This window comes from Neodiprion pinetum, chromosome 6 (assembly GCF_021155775.2).
Source record: "Neodiprion pinetum isolate iyNeoPine1 chromosome 6, iyNeoPine1.2, whole genome shotgun sequence".
In the NCBI taxonomy this organism is placed as follows: domain Eukaryota; kingdom Metazoa; phylum Arthropoda; class Insecta; order Hymenoptera; family Diprionidae; genus Neodiprion; species Neodiprion pinetum.
Window position 1 is genome coordinate 24,406,319 of NC_060237.1, and position 18,488 is coordinate 24,424,806.

The 18,488-nt window shown below is 43.0% G+C and overlaps 2 protein-coding genes across 3 annotated transcripts in view; one reads left to right on the forward strand and one right to left on the reverse strand.

The window, feature by feature from the left end:
• LOC124221896 (immunoglobulin superfamily DCC subclass member 4) overlaps positions 1-18,488 on the reverse strand; it is a 311,934-nt gene that overhangs the window by 274,307 nt on the left and 19,139 nt on the right. The window lies entirely within an intron of this gene.
• On the forward strand, positions 69-17,860 carry LOC124221884 (neuroendocrine convertase 1). 2 transcript variants are annotated; one of them, XM_046632278.2, is made up of 15 exons: positions 69-303; positions 1,265-1,442; positions 7,136-7,243; positions 7,590-7,901; positions 8,480-8,626; positions 8,829-8,895; positions 11,007-11,278; positions 12,137-12,349; positions 12,998-13,098; positions 14,013-14,078; positions 14,842-14,994; positions 15,741-15,907; positions 16,075-16,208; positions 16,316-16,447; positions 16,543-17,860. In XM_046632278.2, the coding sequence occupies exons 1-15, from the start codon at positions 275-277 to the stop codon at positions 16,678-16,680; spliced, it is 2,217 nt and encodes a 738-aa protein (XP_046488234.1). In that variant the 5' UTR covers positions 69-274; the 3' UTR covers positions 16,681-17,860. The 2 variants fall into 2 exon arrangements, with proteins under 2 accessions (XP_046488234.1, XP_046488235.1); XM_046632279.2 differs by lacking the exon at positions 7,136-7,243.

Consider the following 18,488-nt stretch of genomic DNA (forward strand, 5'->3'; position numbering starts at 1 on the left):
GCGAGACACAAAAGAACATCACAACTAATTGTTAGACGCACTGTTCGATCGCATGTCTTCCCGAATCGGTTGAAGCGAGCTTTCAATTTCTGTTGTTTTCAATAAAAAGTGGAGCGAATTTCTTTGATCGAAGAACATACCTCTCATACATTTACCGAATCACTTGACAAGTATATTTTCCATTCAATGTTCAAAACTACGTGAAAGTGTCTCATTTCAGATTTACTTCATACTTTGTGACATCCAAAATACCACGGACACTGATCAACGATCTATGGAAATGATAACTTTCGCATCATTGAAGTAAGTTTATAATTTTTACAATTGCAACCTGATTTTCATGCACCGTGTAACTTTGTTTGGAAGTAACTTATTTTCCCTTCAACATTAGATGGATAAGATTTATCCCCTTTAAATTAAAAATGTATCGAACAGCGTAGCGAAATAGAATTACAACGGGTTGAGAGAAAAATAAAATAATGATGCAAATAGTCGATGAAACGTTCTGAGGTATAAGCGATAGACTGCGTTCAAAGTATAGGATAAATAGAAACGAAAGGTAGAAAAGGGAACCGGAGGTAAAAAATATACCTCAACAGCATATTTCCTGGCGGTACGCGCGGTAGTAACGCTTCGTCAGTTCGATCGAGTTCGAATTGAAATAAATAACCGGAGAATCGGGGAAAACGAATAGAAATCCGCTTTTATGCACATCCGTACCCCGAGGCAGACGCGTATATATACACATATATATATTACATATACATGTATAATACAAGCTTGCCGCATGTGCAGTATCCAAGATGCGGTTCGCCCGCCGGTTTCGTTCCTGTAATACACGGAGCTTAACAACTTCTTAATTTCTTTTCCCCGTGCATAGCTGCATTCTGTTACCGTTATAGATATAGAGAGTGTAGACGTTGAACGGAACGCTGGCAGCCATCCGCTGTATCCGAATATTTTAATCAGTTTCTAAATCCTCGGCACGGCATGTTGATTCATTTTCAATCTCGCTGCCTGTAAGCCGACAAAGCAGCCTGTAAACCCGAGCAATTTCACGTTACGACCAGCAAGAGCCTGCGGGGTACAACAAAAGACTCCGCGAAGATCCAGACGCTAATTAAACGGATGCATAAAGAGGTACGATACACAATTCGGTCGCGCTCCAAGTTGTTCTCGTTAAAAATAACATTCTCACGGAAAAATTCAATTCCGCACGCGATCATCGGCCGCTTCGCTATATAATCGCATGATGCATTTCCAGCGCTTACATCTGCCTGACGAGTCTGTGTCTTCGACTGTCCGCGGCGACGCCCGCCGAGAGCGTCGGGACGTCAGCGACGACCGAGGAGTATGAAAACGAATGGGTTGTCAGGGTGGACGGCGGCCCGGAGATAGCTGCCCTCCTGGCCCTGCAGTCCGGCTACAAACATCTGGGTCCGGTACGTGTGCACCTCGCATTTCGCAGCGGGCAATATTTGCGACCACAACGGCTCGGCGACAGCCATTGTTTGCCGCGAAAGTCGGTATATATTATCTCGAATACATCAAACAGCGATTGAAATTGAGTTGAAGTAAAGGCTCGGCTCAACTGAATTCGGTATTCAATGGGTGAACATATTCCGCAGACTTGAATGATCAACTTTGTCCGTGTTGTACCTTATAGAGATACGGAGAAGTACGCGCCCCGCACTTGCTTCAATCCCTCGGTTTCGTATAAATGAAATGAATAAATCGGAGGAAGACGGGAAGTCAAGAAAGAAAGAAAGAAAGAAAAAATTACGTCGAGGGAAGATTAAAATCTTCATAAAACGTGCAAGCGTTCTAATTATTCGCTCGTGTGGCTTAGCCGTTGCGGCACATTAAGATCTGCTGAGAATTTCGCGGAATAAGTTTTCATCCAAACGTTCACGAGACTCTCATCCTTTTATTCCCCTCGTAATCACGCATCATCGTACAGACCTGGTTATGCGAAGCGACGTCTTTTCAGCAAGTACAACTGTGAAGCTTTCGTCATTGAATGTTAAGATTGAATGTAAATTATTCCATCGCGCTAGTCAAAGGGACGAAGCTATTTTGTGATATTGTACAAGAGCTTTGGGGTGTTCCGTGAATTTCGCGAATCGATTCTCATAGGTTGACAATTTTATTTTTCTCATTGCTTTCGTCCAATATTCAACGAAATTTCGATTGAATCTAGTTGAATGGTTCGCAGTAAAGAAATAACAAAAATTTCTTTTCACCTTCAGTTCTATTTGTTTGTTTTTTTTTTCTTGTTTCTTGAAAAATCTTGCGTACATATCCATCGCCGATCGTACGGCCATCGTTTTACCGCGTAGGTGAAAACGGATATCCTTGAGTTTTCGCTCGTGTAACGACAGACTCACGCACACATCGGTAGAAGCGATAATCCGATAAGAGTCAATTTATTTTCAAGTGTTCGCCAAACACTCTCGGAGCTCGAAAATAATGTGTATGTATGCGCGCGCGTATATGTATGTATATTATGTTGTAGCGAAATCCGTTTCACGTGAATTTTATACAGTACATGAATGGAGTGGTGGTTGAAGGACAATCGATACACGTATGATGACGCGTATGGTACGTCATCCGCATGAATATACTTTGCGTTTTATTTTACTCTTCAATTTTCTTCAACAACTCATTTCCCAGCATACCCTTATAAAAATGATAACTTTCTCACCGCGTCGTCGGAATAGGTACTTACTGCCTGCAGGACTTGGCGGTCTGGGTGAAAAACAAACGAGAGATAAAATGCGTCTCCTCCACACTGTGCGACCGAATTGAAGAACAATAACCGGCGAGACTCGGAAAATTCACCGTAAATGGAAAATCGCCTGGATTACTCGACAATCACGAATCGTCGAAGCCAAGACTAATAATGAATTTTTCTAATTGAAAAATCTCGTTTTTCGCGAGTTTGCTCTTCGTTCGCGATTCGTTCGGTTCTAATCCACCTCGGACAGATATGAGCTGATTGACTCCGCGTAATCCCAACCGCAGCTTTGTCCCAGCGTCTGGGACATACTTATGCAAGTAGGCTTAATTACATAAAATAATTATAACCGCGGTGAGACTCGCGATGCAAAGCGCACGTACCTTCATACAAGATACAATACAAGAGAAGGATGTACGCATTGCGGAGAACGGATTGCGGTCTGCCGCACGGAAGAAGGAGGGGAACACCAGCTGCAGTTGAATTCCGGCGCAATTAGAATACTCTATTACATTAATTACGCGGTGGTTCTTTTGTGCAGGGATAGGTGCCCCATACCAGACACCGGAATACAACATTCCGTCTCCGCAGGGTCTCGGAACTAATCGCATCACGCATGCACGTAAAAAAAGAAACTGCGGGTAACGTGACCAGAGGGTCAGGGGGATGAATAAGCCCAGCTTTCCTCACTTTCTTAGCACCCGGGTGGAGTTCTGGCATTTTTCGAGTTGGTTTGACTGGTTAAAGCAGCTTTATCACCGGGTTACAGATGCAGCTCGGCACATCTTGGTCGGATATATGTATAACGCTGAGTAAACAGCACGTCGAAAGACATGCGCGACAGTGACACCTGCCAACTAGACAACTGACGTCGAGTTCATTACAGGTTTAGCAATCCCCCTTTATGCTCCCGGGTCGGAGGTCTATCCGCCAGCTGAACTGTCCGTCCGACTGTCGTTCGTTTCAATTAGAGTCGAGCTGCTGAATCAGCGATCCTGCTTTGCATTGAATTGTTAGCCGGGCATCACGTCGTTATTAATTGGGAACCGAATTTGTTTGCAGTTCGATTCTCAACGAGGTCTAGACGCCTCTCCAATTTCGTTGAAAAACAGGAACAACGACGCTCGCTATTTTACCTAGATCGAAAATCGAGAAGTTCACCGTCATTTCACCAGTGACAAAAATCAGGCGGTTCTCCATCTCTGCGTAGAATCTCGATGACGTTTGAAAAACGATACTAGCGATAACGATAATGGTGCAAAGAACAAGAAGGTAATCGCGCAATAATTGCAAGCAGCTGTGAAGTTAGTCTCTGCAGATTCCAATTTGGGGAACAGTGTATTTCGGCCGTATAACCACGAGGGGATTAGTCGTAACCCGCATAACGTCGCCGGGGTCGGAAAACTGTGTCAAATTGATTCAAGATTTGACTCAAAGACTTCCTCCCGTAATCCGTTTCACCGGTGAACTCGTATCGTGACTAATTATTGTGAGCTGATGAATCGTTCCTACCAACCCTGGTTTAATTTGTTGAGAAAGTAAATACAATTAGGTGCCAACCTCATAAGGGTGGTTGCGTAAATCGGTTCAGGGATTTCCAAGTGAGTGTAAATATTTACCAGATATGATATATCGACCGTCGACGGACCTTAATATCGGTAAAAGTATAAATATCGAGAGAATCAATGGGAGAGGAATCATTCGCTAACTAAAATATTGGCGTTATATTGAGTCGAGTAAGAAAATATGAGAAAATCAGTGGCTCTTGGCTAGCAAATAGAAAGACCATTTTCAAGCTACTCTCACCCATGCGTGAACAAAAACCGAACCCTCAAGAGATTATTGCTAGACTTTGTTCAGTTTCCATTTTTTATTGTTTTTTTTTTATCTGTTTCTACTTCTTTCTCGAATCTTTAAACGTCCGAAGGAGTAAACTAATTTCCAAGGGATCACTTCATGAATGAATAAAATGGAATTGAGATTAGAATGAGATATAACAGACGCCAGGATCCTGATCGTCGCAGGCTGAGATTATGAGCAGCAGTCGAGAATTCGATCAAAACCAATAGCTACCGCCTAGGATAAAGAGGACTGAGCAAAGGGACCGCTGGGGGCTTTCTTTACCACCATGCTTTTTCTTGAGAAATCTTTTGACGGGGGTTGATCTTCACCGTTAAAGGCGGTAAGTTCTAGCCCGATACTCGCTGCAGCGTTTCGATCCTAGTCATCGACTTCGCCCTTACCCGTTAGAAGAATGAATCTCTTGACGAGGTTCCTTGACTAGTTTGGTTCGAATATGACCGCGAGGAAAAATGAGGGATGCACGGAAGACGGGGAGGAGGAAGCGGGGCAGTTATCGGAGTCAGGGCCGCGTCGCCGTTGCATTTTTCAGAGTGAAGACCGCGGCTATAGTTAATCTTGACTTGGCAGTAGGGGATGAAAGGGTGTACGAGATGAAACGACGGTAGGGGAGAGGCGGGGGAATGAGTCTGCGGGGGGGTGGAGGACGAGCAAAGATAGAGACGTTCGGGTTTTCATTGGGGGCTGACGACGCCTGCAGGGAGCTTAGGGGTCCGGGATTACGCGAGACAGTTGGGAATCCGATCAAAACAAATGGACTGAGAAGATACCCGTTGGGACGTACAGGGCAAGAGGGAATTGAGGAAGGATGAGCCGGTGTGCGGGAGGGAAAGAGATAGAAAGAGAGAGGTAGAGAGAGATGCGAAGTCGAGTCGGTGAGAGAATCTGAATACGGATAAGAGATATCACGCTGATGGAGAAGTAATGACCTACCTTCTCGATTCTTGGCATCCTGCAGCTTTCGTTATTTATACATCCTCCTCAGAATCAGACATTTCTTCACCGGTATAAGCCGCTGCTGCAGCGGCTAGCAATAAACTTTCCCCCCGTCCAATAAATCATCAAGATCACACCGCGCGCAGCCCGAAATTACTTCAAACCACTTATCGTGTGCGGTGATACAAAGAAAGCGTAAACCGTTTAGTGGGATTGATCCGGCAGTCGTAAGCTGGAGCTTTGAAATCGTACGATCAACGTAGCGCAAAATTTTGCTGATACCTAATGCAAACGCGTTCCAATCTCGAGAGGATCTAGAGAGAGTCTCAGTTATCGGAAGAATTTTCAACCTGGCGAATCCTACGGGAAAAAGAAAACTTTCTATCCGAAAATGTATAATCGAAACTCCGGTGCTTTTCCCCTGGATGGTGTGAAAGTGGGGGGGGTAGTTATGTCAAGACGGCATGTTTAAGCATCGACCAGACGAACGGGCACGAGGCAAGTACCAGGAGCAGGAATAATACGTTTCTAGTACATGGCAGGGTCTGACGTATTACGCAGAGGAGGTAGATCTAGATTCCAGAAGCCCACTGCGGCTTTCTATAGACACAAAACGGAGGGAGGCACACACCGTGTATGGTATCGATGCCACAGCTGGCTGGCGCGTGCAACCACGACACCATAGGCGCGTACAACGTGGACGGCACGCGACGCTGATCCCGCCTCTGACGGTGCCAGGTGGCAGGTCGACGGGCCCTTGGAGCTGTCGGAGGGCAAAGGGCGGGGAGCGAAGGGGCGGGGAATCGTAGGGACGACGAACGCACGCACGTGCGCCCGTATGACTGGCGTGCACGCGTGTACGCGCTGTTTATAACCGAGGACTATCTGCCATTGCGGTGGCAAGCTAGCAGCTGAGCGTCGATGTTATCCTGGTGCGAGCGTCCCTGGAAGGGTCGTAGAGTTTCGGGCGTCGGGACGCGAATTTACTACCCCCTATGTCACGAGGCCGCTCCGAAACCGAGTCGCGGGAATCGGCGTATATTGATTCAATTTTCACCCGGATAGCACGGAGTTGAACCTGCACCCTGGTCCTGCACCGCACCGCACCGCACATTGTGCAACCCCCATCGATTGTGCTCGTCGCTTGTAAATTACGATACTGCTGCACCCCAGGCCGGCCCGATGTGTCTGCGCTAAACTCTGTTCAACTGGCTGTCCCATTCGGACTTTCCCTTAATCTCTCAGAGCCGAAAATTGGATTGTCTCGTACAGCTGTATAAATGGCGGAATGTCGGAAATTTATCCTGTGAAAAAAATCATCACGGATGTTGATTAATTTCTTGTCTACCGCAAAGATAGTTACATCGCAAACACTGCCATTATAACAAGCACCTTAACGTATATTTTCCTCTGAAGGTGCTCAATTTATTTATTCACTAATAAGACGATGATCTACCTCGTTCCTAATTTTACCTCTCTCGTATGTCAGTTGGCTGAGTTTGATACTGATATCAACTTGAAAGGTGAATTATAGGGGTTAGTTTTTGTTCATGATGAATTTAACAACCTCGCATATAACGCGTTATGACACTATTAATTAAGGTACTGGGATTCGAGGACACGTATTTGTGGCACAAAGACAAGAGCCCTCAGCACCAGAAGAGAGGAGGACATCCACGACTTGGAAAGGCTCTGAACTCGCATGCGAAGGTAAAACGGTTAACGAATTTAACTCAAAACGTAGGCGGTTACGTGCGCTGCTCTCGTAACGTACAAGTTTTTGAAGAGAAAATTTATGCAGCTTTGAATTTCCCGACGACCGAGTCAGTACGTGGTAAATTATTTCGGTAAAAGCCACGTGCTCTGATTCTCAATCCAAGGAATACATTTTTTTCGCAAGTAAAATTTTTAATACCTAGTAAAAAATATGATGAAATTGGCCGTCACTGTTTGCAGGAATATTGAATTTTTTTCCTGGCCAAATTGTTCAGGTTCTGAGCGTGATTAAAATTAAGAAAATTTGTGCAGGGATTGAAAAAAAATCAATGGATTTTAGGTGATCTGGGCGGATCGACAGAGAGTCATACGTCGAGAAAAGCGGGATCACGTGTCTTTGGAAGATCTCGAGTCAGAGCGGCCGCTGGTTAGGGAAAAACGACTGCCACTGAAAGCCGGGGAAGCTGAGTTGCCCGTTTCGGGAAATTACACGCAGGTGAAGAAATCGTTGGAGTCAGAAAAGCGCAGTGAAAGATCTGCTTCAAAAATCTCTGTAAGAGATGCTGGGAGGAGACGCAAAAAACGTTCGATCCAAGAGATAGAGAATTCGAAGATGTTCAACGACGAACTCTGGGGACAGGAATGGTACTTGGTGAGTGTATTACAAACGTAAACGCTGTACGAAGGTGCGATATTCCTCAAAACGCGTAGGAATATTTTCGATCGCCGTTGCGAGCTGCGATGCGCGTGTTCTATTTCAGAATTTTCACTCTCACCAACAAAGCAGCGAGTCAACGATATAAAGCAGTGTAATCTTCCGGGCTCATTGTACAAATGTCGCGCCTTTATCTTATCGGAAAATTATGCGCCATACCGTCGTAGGGGTTTGTTTTAACACGGTAATATTGTGTGTGCTTTTTATCTACTCTAAGCCCACCATGTGGGGTCTTGTAAAGCTGAATAAACCGGGGCAGATATGAGTTCAAATTAAACAATGATCGGTCCTTTCTGCAAAGAGTTAAAAGTCAGCTCTTTCACGTATAATCATGGCTAAGCCGGAATTCATTGTAAAATAACAAACACATGTTTGAAACGTCGAAGCTACGATGATCCGCATGACACACAATTTCTAAATTTATTTTCACTAAGTAATTATCATTAGTTGAATCGCCGATCCACAAACACGACAGCCATAGCCATAATCAAAATATCGCGCTCTTTTGAACCTAGCAAGATACACGAACCACCAAGGATCTCCCGAAGCTGGACCTCAACGTCCTGCCACTTTACCGGCTCGGGATAACGGGTCGTGGTATTCGGGTCGCGGTGCTGGATGACGGGCTCGAATATACTCACGAGGACTTACAGAGCAACTACGTAAGTCCAACAGTGGAGATCCCTGCATTTTATCCGGCGAGTTTAACTCCGTCTTCTGAATTTTCGAGCAGGAAAGCTCGCAAGCTCGCAAGCTCGCTTACCGCGGCCGGTTTTGCAGGGATTATTCAAATTTGTGCTTTTGTATCCTGTACTGAATTCAGTAACCGATGATCGATTACTGGAACATGGATATGTATTTCAGGATGCGGCAATCAGCTATGACGTCAACGAGGCGGACGCAGATCCAATCCCACGATACGAATCCACAGGTAATTAAAGACGATTGATTGAAAGGAAGCATGGTAAGGGAACAGAAGAAGCGTACAACGACCCTGGTTCGTGAATTACGATCTAAGAGGCTTTCCTATCACGACGCAGTCTCGGCTCTATATAACTCAATTTATCAATTTTCATCGAGATGATATTCAATAAAGGCGAACAGAGAAAGTGGGTTGGAGGCTGTAATATTTTTGATCACGATTTTTGAATCTGCACCGTAATAACACTCAATTCCACCCTCGCTGTCACATTTTGTACTTCAGCTAGCTGCCTGAACCGACTGAACGCGATGAGTGTTTAACGTGCCTGTCAAATTGCCGTTGCCTGCAGCGTCAGGCGTAAGTTCGAATTCTCCATCGTATTTCGGCCGAGTGAAATGCGTTTGCGCGGTTTGCGCTGTCCATCCGCATCTTCACTGGCGATTAAAAAATCTATGCGGATTTGATAATAACAAAAAAGAGGTGACGATTTTATCTGGATTCGTCGTCAAGTCGATCGGATGTACGAAATTGACGAATAATTTCCACTCAGTTTAGGATGAGCATGTATATACACGGTGTAACAGAACCGGTAATCGGCGATAACCAGAGTTGTGAAAATAGAAATAGAAATGTAAACGCAACGCATTACCCATTACTTTGAGCAATATGTATTGGATAAGTTCTCCATTACAAATAAAAAAAATAATATGTAACGGAGAGTATTCCATCACAAATAGAATAATTGTTCTATTATTATTTTACTTCGCTCATTAAAAGTTTCTTCAGGGCAAATTCGTTTTTCCTCTGTTTAAAGATCAATACTTCACGCAGAAGAAGAACGCGCAAAATAGAAACTTACACATTGCATTCTCATTGTTTTATTGCGCTGACAAAGTTTTCTGTATGAGGAAGCTATCGCTTGAAAACAACTTCCTTACTCTACACAACAATTAATAAATCACGTATTTTCGCATTTCCCAAGGTTCAACTCTTAATAGATTGTAAGGGGGTAAAAAAGTTTATTATAAATATTTGTAATTGAACGTTCACGCATCCATTACACTTTACTTTTGTAATTCGTAATGGAACACTCATCCATTTCACATTACGCAGTGTCAAGTGTAATAAATACAGTAATGTGTTATCAAAGTAATGCATTATTCACAACTCTGGCGATAACAGAGTTGAGTTTGAACCGATTTCTCACTTTGGAAAACTTAAAGATAATTCGCGTTGGACCCTGTATACAGATAGGTATAAATATATACGGGAAAATTTGTATCTAATTCGAGCAACATCCAACCCACACCCCTTTCTATTGCTTTGCTAATTTTTTATTCATAAAAACAAAGTAGCAATCCTAGGTATCTTTTTAGACTTTTCACAGAGGCTTTAAAATTTGACAATTTCTGCTGTGAAGAATACTTTCCGCTGACAATAACTTCAGAACGCCAAATCCGATCATCGTAGTGAAAAATTCAAATTCCTATCATTGAAATGTACTTTATAAGTACAATGCTTAAAAAATTTACGACAAACTGTATAAAGCAGAGGAATTGTGGTTTCCATTTTCCTGTTTTACGTAATCAACAACAGATTAATCTCGATCAATGCCATCACAACAGTCAATCAATGTCAAATATTAGGAAAACTCCACTGCCATGTATGACTACGTTTCTAGTGACCTATAATCCTGCATACGGCTGAATAATTTTTCTGTCCCATACTTCCCGTAGACCAAACTGTTACGCCTTGAGCGCGAAGTCGATCAAATGGTTTTTCAACGAAATATGAATTTTTTTCACCATCTGCCCGTTTAGAAATCGATATACTTGTAAACGAGTCGCTCGTGATGCCATGCGGGTTTGTTTTTGGTTAACGCAATAGCGCAGGTCCAATACCACACTTTGTAAAAAGCTAAGTTGATGAGATAAAGCAACGTAAGGTCGGTACTCTAGGCTTGAGTAGGTTTAAAACAAAAAGTGTAAAATACAGTAGACTAAAAAACAAATACTGGCTTTGTTGCCACCGAGGTATACCACGTTCATAAATTCGGGCCCCGTGTTATAACCGCAGGAAATTGTAGTACGGTGGATGGTTGTTTTAATTGGATCTTTCAGGAATCAACGGACACGGTACAAGGTGCGCCGGGGAAATCTCTATGCGAGCGAACAATGGAAAATGCGGTGTTGGCGTTGCCTTCGGCGCCTCCATCGGCGGTATCAAACTTTTGGACGGTGTGGTGAACGACAGAGTCGAGGGTGAGGCGCTCGGCTACCGCACAGACCTCGTGGACATTTACACCGCCTCCTGGGGCCCTGCGGACGACGGAAGGAGCCTCGAGGCACCTGGACGTCTCGCTTTGGAAGCTCTTCACAAGGGGATCACGCAGGTAATGGAGGATGTTTTTTCTTTGTCCCTTTTTTCTCTGGTTCCCTTCGCCTCGTCATTATTATTATTATTATTATTGTTGTTGTTGTTGTTATTATTCATTTTATTCACTCCACGAGGCTGGTTTTGCGGTTCTAAATACTCGTAGAAATCGTCCGCAACTCTGGAAAGGTTCATCCCTCAAGTGGTTTGATATTTGCATAAAGGCTCACGGAGAATTCCACGATGGCGTTTTTTAGCACTCGATCTTGAAGTTTGCAACGCAAAAAAGCGATTTTTTGAATCCAGGGTCTGGCGAAAACTCATGTGTATATAGTAACGGTGAACAGTAAAAAATAGTGCTTCTAAAATTGACCAAAATTGGCTTGCGTGGAGTAATGTAGGGGAATTTTTATGGCCAATTTAGAAATCCAACATCTAATAGTATTGAATTGATACCAACTTATAATCTAGGAAAGTACACACCGCGTTTGCTTACAATGTATATACAATATATATAATTATATATATACTATAAACATCAAATAGTTATTTTGACGTACAACATTTTCAACAGAAAAACTCTTTTCTCGTCCAAAATTTATATTTTCCCTCGCCTTTGTTCACGAGAATTTCGCACAAAGATCGTATACTGCTTTATATTCAAAACGTCAATATTTTAGAATGAGAGAGAGAGAGATAGAAAATAATGATGGGAGAGGCTGGTAAGAAGCTTAACGCGATATATCTCACGTACTCCCGTTGCGTTCAAGTCAAAGAATTCGCCTCAACTCCAATTACATAATTACCAACTGACAATGAAGTCTCAAAATACGCCATTAATTGTAAGCTTCAATTACACAGTGTGTATTAATTCTAGGGTCGCAACGGCAAGGGTTGTATTTACGTTTGGGCCTCGGGTAACGGGGGTTCGAGGGCTGACGATTGCGGATGTGACGGATACGTCGGAAGCATCTACACCGTTGCCGTGGGTTCCGCAAGTCAAACAGGAAGGTTTCCTTGGTACGGAGAACGCTGCCCTGCCACACTCGCCACGACTTACAGCAGCGGAGCTTATCACGATCAAATGATTGTGAGTTGCTTTTTTTTTTTAGGGAAATTGATACTGTACGATACTTGAACTTGGTAATTTGAAATTAGGTTAAAATTCCTCTAAGAGACAAAACACAAAGTTGCAGAGCGTTGTCGGAATACGAAAAAAGATAAAATTGTACTTGAGAAGCCATGTATTTCCGCTAAAACCTGCTGCTTCTTTGCTTTCCAAATGATTTTGATAAAGCATTAAATAGTTGGCCGAGAAACTTGTTATACGCAGATAGACTCAAAGTTAGACGAATGATTTTCCCTTGTTTGTAAATTGCAATACTCGATATCACGAATCTTTTAATTACCCTCGAACTTTTTTCTTCTATATTTTATTCCGTGACTCCACTTCGTGAATTGTATCGTATCTCCCTTGAAACGGCTCTCCGAAAACGGTATATTTACCCATTACACCACACCGAGTGATAAATTACTGCAGGAAACAGGAGGGCTCGGTCTTTACTCTTCGTTAAATCACTCGTTGAAAAAATTTTCCAGCAGTTTGCCCATAGGATATGAACCCTTGTCTCTTGGGGAATTTTTATTTTTTTTTTTAGGTCCGTATTAAAAAGAATTTTATAAATTTTAGGACCGCATAAAATCAGAGTTGGCCCAATTTTTTAACTCAAATTTCCAGGCTACAACTGATCTGCGAAATACTTGCACTACCAGACATACAGGGACGTCGGCGTCAGCGCCATTAGCAGCAGGTATTTTGGCACTCGCTTTACAAGTCAAGTGAGTAACAAGAATGCTTTATTTCCAGTACCAATTAGCTGAAGGTTACATAACGACCGTTAAAAACAATCAATCCCTATATTTCACGTAGTAATTAAAGCGAATTAGAAACCAGCGGGTTTATATTATCCGTGTATATATATATGTACATAAATTTGCCAGATTCAGGGCTGATTAAATTAAGTAAATCAAGATTGACGACTTTGAGCGTCAGGATCATAAGACTCAGATATACTAGCAAATTACAGCTAATACATTGAATTGACTCATTTTTTTTTTGGAAAAAAACTATTTTGACCGGTCGCAAGTCGCTGCAACTAATATGGTTCGAAAGTTACACTGTCGAAGAACGGAAAGTTCTTGTATTTCTGCAGCTGTTTATGTTAAGAGGTTTAACCAATTTTTCTGTATTCATGACGCGCGATTAAGTCGAAAAAGGCGGATTCAGGCGTAGAGTTTAAAATAGCTGACGACAAAATTGAGAAAGCTACTATTTCGGATAAGAAAATATGATCCCTTTTGAAAATAACGTGCTGTGTATATAACACATGCACACCGATATATATAACTTGCTTCGTCTAGACAGAAATTAGACCACAGCGTAACAGATGATGAACTTTTGAAAGTTGCCAGATGTCACGAGTAGCTATGTAAATAATTCGCAGGAAAGTTAGATGACAAAAAGCGAGATGAAACCTTTCATCTCGAATTCAATTTCAGTCAGACACATCAAAACGATAATTACTTCGGCGTGTACGTGAATATCTCGTAGTTTCCCTACTTCTAAATCAGCATTTCAAGTTCACCTACAAGTGAACTTACAATTGGACAAGAATCCACCACACGCATAGCGGCACTGCTGAAACGAATACGTTCAACAAGTTGAGGAATTCATGAGTAGTATTCTCTTTCAGTGAAAACTTGACGTGGAGAGACGTGCAGCATCTGGTTGTCTGGACCTCGGAATACGTACCCTTAAGGCAAGTGCGCATTTGTCATGTAAAAACAAGTTAGTCGGGTTTTTCTATAAACTCAAAAGAGTAAAAAATCCGGGAAAATTTTCGGATCATGGTACGGGAATGGCTTCGAGAAAATTCAATTGAGAAGTGTTTGACGAATAATGATAAGCGAGAAAACCTATTGCGTTAATTCAACACATTTCCGATCTGTCTGAGGAGAATGACTTCGTATACTGTATATAGTCGCAGCTTCGAGAATCCGAATTTTTCTAGATCGACTCGGAAAAGTGCAGAGTTGGGCATATCGCAGAGACACGTAATCGCGAAGTGTTCAATTCTATAGCAGATTGGTTTCGCCGTAATACGGAAACGGCGTAAATACGATCGTGACCCGTTTGCAAAATTTAGCAAGCAGCTCTCGTTTGAAATCAAGCGCATTTCACGCTCCATCGAATTTTGCTCGTTTCTTCAATCCCGAGGGTTGTACAAATTGATACTGCAGAGCTACCCATCGATGTTTACCTTTCGCGAAACGGTTCGACCTCTTTTACCAGCAGCTTTACTAAACCATAAATGATCAATTTATGCGTTTCTTTACGGTACGAACTATTTGTTCATAACGTAGCCCGCAGGTAAAAAATTCCATACATATATGCCTGGGAGGATTTTCTCTGAAAATGGTTCGATGTTTTCCCTAAAGTGAAATTTCGTTATCGCCCACCCGATTGAACAGCCTTCGGCTCCGTATCGAACCGCGTTCCATACATTCTCTTTATTAAAACAGTGAAAATCCCGGCTGGTTCAAGAACGCAGCTGGATTGTGGTTCAATCCGAGATTTGGCTTTGGCCTCATGAATGCTTACGCCCTCGTAACAACGGGATACAACTGGACGACCGTTCCTGATAAAAAAGAGTGCCACGTGCCGGCGGATTACGTGTAAGTACAGATCGCAATCAGGCTAAAAGTTAAATAATAGGTAAATTGATCGCGGATTGTCCCTGTGGCGATCAATCCAATCCGTGTCAATTAGCGCGACTAGGGGAGAAGGATGGCTCGGGTTCCCTTTTGCATCGCCGTATTCTATGCACAAACCTCTGAACAATTATGAGGCAGTGAGTGATGGGACGCGCTAAGCTATTTAGAGTTATTTGTATGCATAAAAGAACGAAACGTTATAGAGGCACACTCTCTAACCGGATGAATTCAGGGCATTTCACCGCACGCCGGGGCATCCTTCCGCGTCAAATAATGATGAGAACTCGACAAAGTGTGGGAGAAAGGGAGGCGGAGGCCGAGACGCTTCCTGAGTTTGTGAATTAAACATCCCTGTGACGCGCACATTCTGACGCTCACTTCAAATCCCTCTACGCCTCCGTTTCCTAGCGGTTTTCTCCCCTTACGTTAACTCTAGCCTGTCAACGAGCCCCGACTGACACCCTCGCAACACTACGGCGGTGAAAAATAAGACTTGAAATTGCACGAAAACATCAACGCCAAGCTTTCGAGCTAGCAGAAACAGCGACCCACTTTTGACGAGCTAGGTAGAGAGAGTTAAAAGAAGAATAACGCCTGCAATTAGTTAAGATTCCGGAACGACAGAGCACCGTGTTGTAATATTGAAGAACAAAACTCGACTCTGCGAATGACACGAACCTTTCTTCATGGCTTTCGTGTGTTGTTAGCTCGAACAAAACGTTAACCTACGGCAACCCCGTTCACGTCACCTTTGATACGGATGGCTGCGCCAGGGATGAAAATGAAATAAACTACTTGGAACATGTTCAAGTGGAAGTCAACATACGGTACGCGATACGGGGTGCAGTGAAGATGCATCTGACGTCACCATCCGGTAAGTAAAAACTACCTCAGCCTCTCTAACATTCCCGTATATATTATCGACTGATAATAACTGCAGAAAATATTCAACGTTAAATTGCATGAGAGGAGAAATTTATACGACAAAGCAAATTCACCCGGCACTGTATTCACACCGTATTTGTTGTTGCCAATGCCAAGGAACGCGTGTTCGCATTTTGGCTCCCAGAACGCTGGATGACTCTGACGAGGGTTTTCTCAACTGGAGGTTCATGTCAGTGGCAAGCTGGGGTGAAGTCCCTCGTGGGATATGGCAGCTCCAGATATCAGATTCGGTGAGTACGTGCATGTATTATTCACCGAAATTTGTATGTACGCTAAGCCTTCAAGGAGACAATAATATTTGTCAGGTGCCGGGAAATCTAATTTTCATACATCACAGGTCGGGCCGCAGAACAACAGCGGAGATATCGGTAATTTGACTCTGATTCTACACGGTACTAAAACGATACCGGATCACGCGAGAAACGGTCCAAGAATTTACAACGACGATTACAGCAGGATGAGAAAAACGGTGAATATAACAATGACACTTCGCTGTAACAAGTTGATTCAGCATCTGACCAAGAAAATTTTCAATCACGTACGTGTACGTTCAATTACTTGCAGAATTACGAGGAGCTATTTTCGGTGAACGAACTACCTAATTTTTTGGAGGCAAGAACAAGTTGGATGGCGGAACCGGATGTGACGCGATTTGAAACGATTTTGGGCAAAAGATGGCTCAAGTATCTCTTAGGCGTGTGAATTTCCCGATCCCAAGCTTTTTGACGAACGCGGATAAAATTTGAATTATAGATCAATTATGAATGTCAATTGAAAATCATTCATCTTTCAATTATCGCGCTCTACCATCCCGAGCTATCATTTTCCTCGAGACATATAAAATCCATGATACAAAAACTGAGAGGCGGCGAAATATCAAATTCAAGCTCTCGGCCATCATTCCGATGTATAGACAGAGAAATCAAATCTCAAGTCATATTTTTCTGAATTCCTGATATCAAGAAATAAAACGTGCAGCATACGTGCGTGTATATCTATATAACCGTATACAATGTAGAAAGGATAAAACCACGAGAACGGGGTCTGAAATTTTTATCCCACAACATGGGATAGCCTGTATATGCTCGTTTACGTCAGAGAAGCGCTGGCAGACGGATGTGGAGTGTAAGTTTATACATAAAATAGGGACGTAAAAATCGACCGCAAATATCAAATGTCAATTTAATGTGTTTGCGTGGGTAAAACGAAATTTTACCGCCGCTCTGGTTCAACATTTTACCGCATTGTAACCTCCGGCTGGAACGTCATTCCTACTGCACATTTACATTCGGATACTCTTTGAGCTAATTTCTGGGAGTATATAATAGAGACATGATTTAAGTGCGATTTTTTTCGACACGCCCTCGATATCAGGATTGTTTAAAATTCTGTGTATTACCATATGTCTTTGGTCTGACAATGACTCAAATGAAAATATTGGGTAGAATTTATTGATACAGTATAAATCTCGTGCCATTCTTCTTCTTCTTGCAGACGTTATGTTAAACCACAAAGCCCCCGGGCCAGTCTGCTCGTGAGTATAAACATTTTTTTATCCAACTTTAAATTCCGTTTTTTCTCGTTGCATTTAAACCCTGCTGCAGCATCTGGCGAGGCAACGCGCTCAGCCGTTCAGTCAATGTCAACCCTGTCAACCTCACGTCCCACCCACAACTCGTTTGTCCAAGCCGTTCACGTACCTCATATAATCGCTGGTTCCACTCTATCAGGGGTTGCAGTAACGGCTACGCTCAAGTGGTCGTAAAAATAGGTGATGCGCCAATTCAGGCCTCAGCCCAGCGACACGTGTTACTAGACACGTGAATGCAGACGTGAAAAATTCCAGAAATAAACCCCACGGAGCTTACCACCGAAAGTTGAAAGCGATCAAAGGGGCGCTAAAACGTTCCTCGTAAAATTATCCGCTACGGCTTCGGTACGAATGCCTTCCGAAAGCTACCTGCAGAGACGACCGAGCTTTCCGGAACCTTCAACGGCAGCTTATCCCGGAAAACGAATTAAGACGGAGTTATATTATACCCGCCCTTTAAGCGCTGCCGGTTGGTTCTATAAACTTAATTGAACGTAGCGCGTACGTCATCCCCGTTTCAAGTGATGAAAATTAGGACGGAAGATGGCCCATTTGAAAAGCAGAAGTTGAGAGAATACCTCGATTATACAGAATTTATAATTACTAAGCAATAAAGTTGAAGGCGCGATTTCGGCTCGAGTTGAGAATTCGAACGAGTCTGTACACCTCGTGATTTCTTTCAACTTTTTGAATAAATTTCAAATATTTTAGACGGTTGTATTTCGCTCATGATCTCCAGTAACGCAATTTCCTAAGTAAGGTCTTGCGAACCTCATTATTTTTCACACTTCAACAGCCGCAAAACTGCTCAAGTTGGTCTAAGAGTTCGAAACTCTGAAACCGTGACCGACAGAGTCAACCAAAGTTCCATAATTTGAGCTCATCGTGAGCATTCCTGGAATGGTTTTTTTCGACAGTG

Excerpts from the sequence above, each read along its gene's own strand:
- LOC124221884 (XM_046632278.2), top strand. The coding sequence starts at position 275 with ATGGAAATGATAACTTTCGCATCATTGAA. Across the intron at positions 7,244-7,589 it reads CTCTGAACTCGCATGCGAAG|GTGATCTGGGCGGATCGACA; the intron begins GTAAAACGGTTA and ends AATGGATTTTAG. Across the intron at positions 14,079-14,841 it reads TCGGAATACGTACCCTTAAG|TGAAAATCCCGGCTGGTTCA; the intron begins GCAAGTGCGCAT and ends TTATTAAAACAG.